Consider the following 6,277-nt stretch of genomic DNA (forward strand, 5'->3'; position numbering starts at 1 on the left):
AGGAGGAGGCCCAGAGAAGAGTCCAGGAGGTCATCGACGCGATGCGCGAGGCCAAATTGGCAGACGACGAGGCAAAAAGCCAGGGACAACCTCGCACACACAAAGTGGCCATGCTGGAAAGAGTGTGCACCGAGGTCAGCAAGCCACGTTGGCAGGCCTGGTTCCTACACGAGGGTCTCTGTCAGGTGCTGGCTGATTGGTTGGAGGTGCAAGAAGACAAGTCTTTGCCAAGTTTGCATATGAGGTCCAGGCTCATAAGCGTCATACAGAAGCTGCCATTAAACGCTGACATCCTGCAGGGCACGACTCTCGGTCATGCTCTTGTGGATTTATACTTCCATCCAGAGGAAACGGAGGCCAACAAGAAGGTTCTGCGCGACATCGTGAATCATATAGTGAGGCCTCTGTTAGGCTTGTCCTGGTCCTACCGAGCCGGAGTGCAGATGACGGGTACGGAGCAGCCGATGGAGACCAAGGAAGAGCGAGGCGGCCTGCTTGCGCAAATGGCTACGCAGAAGACTGACGAGGACGGAAGGTCAAAATTCGCCCGCGTCCCCAGAGTCGCAGGACATGCCTTCACGGTCATGCCTACCTCCCAAAGCGAGTCCAATCGAACCCGGAAGCCGACACGACCGCTACCTAGAAGAGGATGAACGTGTTTCTCTGCTTCTTTGCGTTAATCAATGTGGCAGACCTTAAAACCTGCAAAATCCACGTGCCATGCAGGGCCGTAAGATCGCACCCATGGACATCCACCTCCAGTTGCACCACCAGCCCTCCCATGGGCTCCCCCCAAGCCGAACTGCTTCCCGAGCCCTGGCTGGGTCTCCACTGATCCGAGCTCTCGAGAGCCCCCAAACTGTTCCGATGATGTCCCCTCTGCTGTCGCCTGCAGCGGAACCAAGGAAGTCGCCTTATTTTAGTCCCCGGTACCTTGTTCCCAACAAAAGGGTAGTGTCCTCCGAACGGCTCCTCAAGCCTGCCGGATCCGATGCACTTGGTCCATTCATGAACTCAACTCAGTTAGCATCGGCTTTCAGTGTGAGTCAGTCCGGAAGTCTGGCACCTTCAATGCCGTCTGTGGTCTCCAAAGTGTGGAGAGCAGCGGGCGACCTGTCAGAGAATGTGGCTTGTTCCGAATCCGAGATCGTTTTGGTGGCGGCTGATTCTGTCGTCGTGGTATGTCCACATAAGTCTCTCGGAGTCCGTGTGGAGTCCGTGGAGGCTGATCCGCCGACGGTCCTCTCGGAACTATCACGAGACGTGGTGCTGACCCTGGAGTTCTTAGGAGAATCACTGAACATTCCACTAGAGAAATCAGGATGCAACCGATCGATCCAAAGATGCTTGTTCCCTCTGCTACACAGGCCCATCGGATCATCTGCGGTGCTTCGGCTCACCCTTGTCGCCCGTAAACAGTCAGAGAAAAATCGGCGTTCTTCGAAGGAGAAGACATTAGCAACTGGCATAGCCCACATTGCCTCGTTCATTCACAGAGGCTACATGAGCGTTAGCGGTCAGTTGCAATTTGACTCGGAATTGGATGATACCAGCTTCACTGCACAGATCTCACTGGAACTGGGCGATGAACCATGTGAGGTAGCCCGCATGATCCACCGAGAGCCCCTGTTGATCCCCGCGTCGGCCTGCCGATGGGTACGGAGTATCGTGTGTCAGGTGTATGGGCTGGACTGTTGCAAGCCCTTCGGCCCATGTCCCGTAACTCGCATCAGTCTGGGCGATCAGCAGGTCATGAAACCGGTGATGTCATTGCGACCTAGACCGGGCAAAGGCATTGCTGCCGAGAAGTTCGAAGTGCAATACTTCAATGTGGTAAGAATGCCATACAACAGGGACCAGTTTTTAAGGTGGGACAATGTTATGATTCAAAACAGATTCAACGTATCCGGCGAAGGAAATGTGGAGGGAATTTGTCATCTGGAGTTCGAAGCATTGCTGAAGACTCGGGACACGTGCTTTGCGGGACCACTGCCCCTCTTCTACAACAACCTGAAGGTGGGCACCATTACAGTGCTGCTACAGTTTTCAGAAGTGGAGGTGATGTCTGTGAGTTCAGAGCTCCTGCCGTTTGACTTTCCCGTCGGGGTTCCAAGCGCAGCAAGAACAGATTCGACAACCGGGTCTGCGAATCATGGCGAGAAGCCCAATGCTTTTAGAATGTAGGAAGGACGATGAGATGACGCTATTGGGTGACATGATATTCGAGTCGCATCTTTTCAAAACGCACCGAATTAGCACAAAATACAAGTTTCATACTGAATTTACATGTCTGCAAAGCATTTCTACGAACGAGTTCCTCAAATTATCTTCCTCAACGACGAGACGTACGTCACCGAATTCAGACAAGCACTGGAGGAGAATGCGCAGCGACTACAGACGATGTTGAATGAAACGGCTCCCACGACGAATCCCAGACCTGATTGCTTTGACGACAGCACCACTGACGCCGCCAGTGACCCGACATCGGACAGCGAGGATACTGCTTGCGATGAGTCGACCTGCAGCGAGACGACACACAACACAGACGACGATCCCGATGTCCATTGGACTGAGTGCCAATCACAAAGCGTCGTTGAAATTATCACTCACTTGCTGCTCTGGATGGATCCTGACACTCGCCTCGTGTCACTCTCTCGCAAGGAGAGTCGCGACATAGTCACCAGCTACTTCGACGGGCATCCACTTGGGGTCTTCTGTCTTCGCCGTCTCAAAAGTCACACTCTTGCGGACATTCTGAAGACGGTTATGCGTAACTCTGTTGTGGCTTCTTTCGGTTGCATCGGAGACTCCTCCACGTATGGTCAGAAGGAGAATGAACCTGTGGGGCACTACGTCGCCCGTTTTGAGACTATCATCACTGGCCTGCGAGCCTTCTACGGCATGAACTGCGACGATGAAGCTCTGATATCCCTGCTGCTTGAAGGCGTGAACCGGCCTGCTGTTCGAGATGATTTGTGGAGCCAGTACCTCTCGTCTGACGACTTCACAATTGACCATGCTGTCACCGAGTTGGAGCTCCACGAACTGCTCCCAAAGAAAGGAGCCATTCTGAAGAAAGGAGGAAAAACCCGAAGATGCCGGTGTGGCCGATAATTTCTGATGAGATAATAATGATTCATTGCATGATTTTGAGGTCGACAGACCACAGGGATGCCATTGTCTTCAACAGGCTGACCAACTCGTGATGGGTGTCGGCACTGTCAATGACGAAGCACATGCTCTTCGAACGGGGACAGGGCCCATCATCTCCCTTCACAGTGTCACCCGCGAATCGAGTGGATGTCCAGAGCACGACAACTTTCTGCTCCTTGATTGTGGATATGGCGGACTGGAGCGTCGGGTTGGCTTTTGCCTCCCTGTCCATGAAGAAGAGACAATTCGGACTGCAGTCCATTCGAGAGAAGTGGCTAATGGACAGGAACCGACTCTTGGTGTTTCTGACAATGTAGAGCTTTCCTTTGTCAATTGAAACGTGGACGGTGATGGGCTTCAACATTCCGTTGTTCGCCTTTACGAAAGCGTACAGATGAACGCCTAGGTAGAACTTTAGCAGGGTCGGGTACGGTACCTCCGCCTTTCCCGCCAGCCGTCTCAATGCTTTTTCGGTATCTGGGCATATCCCAGTGTTTGCGGTCTTCGTCAGGGGACCATCGCAATCAATCGACTCTGACCAAGCAAGATCGACACTCTTGAATACTTGTTTCTCGTCATCATAAAACTCCCAGAGACCCTTGGATGATTGCCGCCAGTATTTTTTGGTCTCAGCGTCCCAATAAGCTTCAACGTCCACATAATCAGTGAACGACTTCGAACCGAGGCGTTTGGGACGTCTCACGGGGACCAGTTGCGCGTCTTCTAAAACCTTGAGCCGGCTTTCGATGTCAGCCTTCAGCTTAGACACGCGTCCATCGTGTGGGATTTCGGCACCAGATCTCTGGGTCAGTGTTGAGAAAAGGATGACTACCGCTTGGAGAGAGATAACACACGCACCTTGACATCCGTCCGTTCCCATGCCTCAAAGCGTTTGACGAGCTCAGCCACAGAGGGCATATTGGGTGTATTGCAGAAATTCCTAGGAGTGCAAGCTCCGAGGCCCTTTGGCTGGCAGTTCAGTTGAGGGTGGTACCCATGGCACACAGGCTCACCCTTCAGTACCGATTGTGTTTGTACTATGAAATTGAATTTCCTTGACTAGGAGTGGTCTTACATGGGAAAAGTCTGATCGATTTTTGCATTCAAGGCCCAATCCTGCAATTCGAAACCCTTCACAAGAAGAGGTGTCACCAAACACGATGATAGGGGTTGTAGAACTCCGTGGACGGCTGAAAATGCAACTCTTCGGAACTCTCCGTTGCACCGTCGCCTGTTCCTACGCCGACAACCAACTCGTCGCTACTCTGACTCGCAGTCCGCGATAACTGCCGCACGGGGCTTGGTGGATTGGGGTGCCTCGGCGTGGACGCCGAGCTGGTGTAGGAAGAGTCGGCTGGCTCTCTTCGGAATTTCGTGGACGTCTGCGTTACACAAACCTCATGTATTCACATGGTTGAACGGGTGTCGGTTCGCCAGGGGAGACAATTTGGCAAACAGGCGGATTTCCTTGGTGGTCGGTTTCCTCTTGTCGGGATTGTAGACGATTCCTGTCACTTCTGATATTTTCGATTGGATTCTCCTATACAGCTCTTCACAGTAAACTCCTGGACGCGACCTGTCTAACCCCACATATGTCGCTGCAGGCAGGCGCATGCGCTTCACAATACTGCGTGCCTCCGCAACAACGGGAAGCCCATTAAACTGGTCATCCGTTAACCCAACCAAGGGACGCTCCTCCTCGTCGGAGTCAATGCTTCCCCAACTCGAGGTGCTGAGAGTTTCCTCTACGGTCTGTGAGTCAGAGACGATCTCGCAGCCGCCGTCGCTTTCCTCGTCGCTTTCCGGCGTGAGGACTACTTGCTCACGAACCATCCTGGCGTAATCCATACGCGACATTCTCCGCTTCTTCTTCGGTCCAGAGCGCATCTCAACGAAATCATCGGGAACAATGAATCCACCGACGTCGTCATCTACGTCTGTGGAAAGCTCATCCAGCGATTCAGCAGCGCTCTCAGCACCAACCATAATCGGCACTCGTTGCCGTTGGCGTCTCTTTCGGATAATCACCCTCTCGGGCAAGCCGTGCGTGCACCTTGTACCTTCACAAACGTGGACGTGGCTGTTGTGGACCTGACGAGCAGGAAGTAGCGCTAACTTCTTCGCGATGTCGCTTACGATGTGCTCGATTTCCCTCATCTTCGCCGCTTGTTCCTGACGTCGGGGAGGCGGAGTGTAGGCCTGTGCTTTCTTGGTCGTCCGTGAGGTAACAGTGCGTGGACGATCGCTGCCGTCATCCGCCGTGTTTCTGATAGCACCCTTCGGCGAAGCTGGCTTCTCAGACCGCCGAAATGGCTTGACTGGGCTCCGATCAGGCGATGGGCTCCGATAAGGCGATTGGCTCCGATCAGGCGATTGGCTCCGATTCGGCGATAGTAACGAATCTTTTGTCGTGAGGAGTTTTTCAATGACTTCACCTGCCAGTTGTCGAATGAAACGTTTGCTGGACTTGTCAGGAAAAATATCAGCCACATGGAACAGGAGGTGGTCTTCCTCCAGTTCGCTGTTAAGGGCGTCCAGGATGATGATCCCAATATCGCCTAAGGAGAAGTGTTTCAGAGCCTCGGAGGACTCGATGGACAGACGATCCGTCATGAAAGACGTCCACGCGGATCTCGCAGACTCGAAAGGTTCGCCATTCGATATCACCTGGTGTATCTCCGCGATGGACATAACTGGTATTCGGACGAAAATCCTCGTTTCTAAATGCAGCGATGTTGGCAAGATTGAAGTGTTATTCGACTAATTATGGCACCAAAGAACCTCTTGAAGCAAGGAGAAGCTGTGTACGCAAAGATGGGCAAGATGAGCTCAGAAATGCTAGCTCTCATGTACGGGTCCCTCGTAACGCAAGTCGTCAAGGATTCAGACAATGTGGACGTGGTGAATCAGGTCCTTCACTCCCTAGGGCGTGACATGGGGGCACGACTAATTGAGGAGGTTTTCGCGAAGACCAATCTTGGAGTTTGTGATTCCTTTGGGGAGACATGTGAAGTTGTGGCGCAAGTCGCCTTCAAGATGTATTGGGGAATCGCAGGGGAGGTATCAGAAGTCACCAGCGCTGAAAATCCGACTTACGATCTGCTATTTTCTGAGAACCCTCTTG

The 6,277-nt window shown here is 52.8% G+C and overlaps 5 protein-coding genes across 9 annotated transcripts; 3 read left to right on the forward strand and 2 right to left on the reverse strand.

Moving 5' to 3' along the window:
* KVP17_004000 (uncharacterized protein) lies at positions 1-653 on the forward strand (the record flags this gene model as incomplete). 2 transcript variants are annotated; one of them, XM_068521815.1, is made up of 1 exon in its annotated part: positions 1-653. In XM_068521815.1, a coding segment is annotated over one exon (653 nt), but the record flags the coding sequence as incomplete, so codon positions are not given. The 2 variants fall into 2 exon arrangements, with proteins under 2 accessions (XP_068378806.1, XP_068378807.1); XM_068521816.1 differs by having other exon boundaries at positions 42-653.
* A 67-nt stretch (positions 654-720) lies between these two features.
* Positions 721-2,184, forward strand: KVP17_004001 (uncharacterized protein; the record flags this gene model as incomplete). Of its 2 annotated transcripts, XM_068521817.1 has the most annotated exons (2): positions 721-1,868; positions 1,896-2,184. In XM_068521817.1, the coding sequence occupies 2 exons, from the start codon at positions 721-723 to the stop codon at positions 2,182-2,184; spliced, it is 1,437 nt and encodes a 478-aa protein (XP_068378808.1). The 2 variants fall into 2 exon arrangements, with proteins under 2 accessions (XP_068378808.1, XP_068378809.1); XM_068521818.1 differs by having other exon boundaries at positions 721-2,184.
* A 102-nt stretch (positions 2,185-2,286) lies between these two features.
* On the forward strand, positions 2,287-3,114 carry KVP17_003999 (uncharacterized protein; the record flags this gene model as incomplete). Its single annotated transcript, XM_068521814.1, has 1 exon — positions 2,287-3,114. One exon carries the CDS (start codon positions 2,287-2,289, stop codon positions 3,112-3,114), a length of 828 nt encoding a protein of 275 aa, XP_068378805.1.
* A 22-nt stretch (positions 3,115-3,136) lies between these two features.
* KVP17_003998 (uncharacterized protein) lies at positions 3,137-4,071 on the reverse strand (the record flags this gene model as incomplete). 2 transcript variants are annotated; one of them, XM_068521812.1, is made up of 2 exons in its annotated part: positions 3,137-3,955; positions 4,012-4,071. In XM_068521812.1, the coding sequence occupies 2 exons, from the start codon at positions 4,069-4,071 to the stop codon at positions 3,137-3,139; spliced, it is 879 nt and encodes a 292-aa protein (XP_068378804.1). The 2 variants fall into 2 exon arrangements, with proteins under 2 accessions (XP_068378804.1, XP_068378803.1); XM_068521811.1 differs by having other exon boundaries at positions 3,137-4,033.
* Positions 4,072-4,551: 480 nt separating this feature from the next.
* On the reverse strand, positions 4,552-5,844 carry KVP17_003997 (uncharacterized protein; the record flags this gene model as incomplete). 2 transcript variants are annotated; one of them, XM_068521810.1, is made up of 1 exon in its annotated part: positions 4,552-5,844. In XM_068521810.1, the coding sequence occupies one exon, from the start codon at positions 5,842-5,844 to the stop codon at positions 4,552-4,554; it is 1,293 nt and encodes a 430-aa protein (XP_068378802.1). The 2 variants fall into 2 exon arrangements, with proteins under 2 accessions (XP_068378802.1, XP_068378801.1); XM_068521809.1 differs by having other exon boundaries at positions 4,552-5,766.
* Positions 5,845-6,277: the final 433 nt, after the last annotated feature.

This window comes from the organism of the source record quoted next, assembly GCF_019968985.1.
Source record: "MAG: Porospora cf. gigantea B chromosome Unknown PgB_NODE_1334_length_6389_cov_116.201, whole genome shotgun sequence".
Taxonomy (NCBI): Eukaryota; Apicomplexa; class Conoidasida; order Eugregarinorida; family Porosporidae; genus Porospora; species Porospora cf. gigantea B.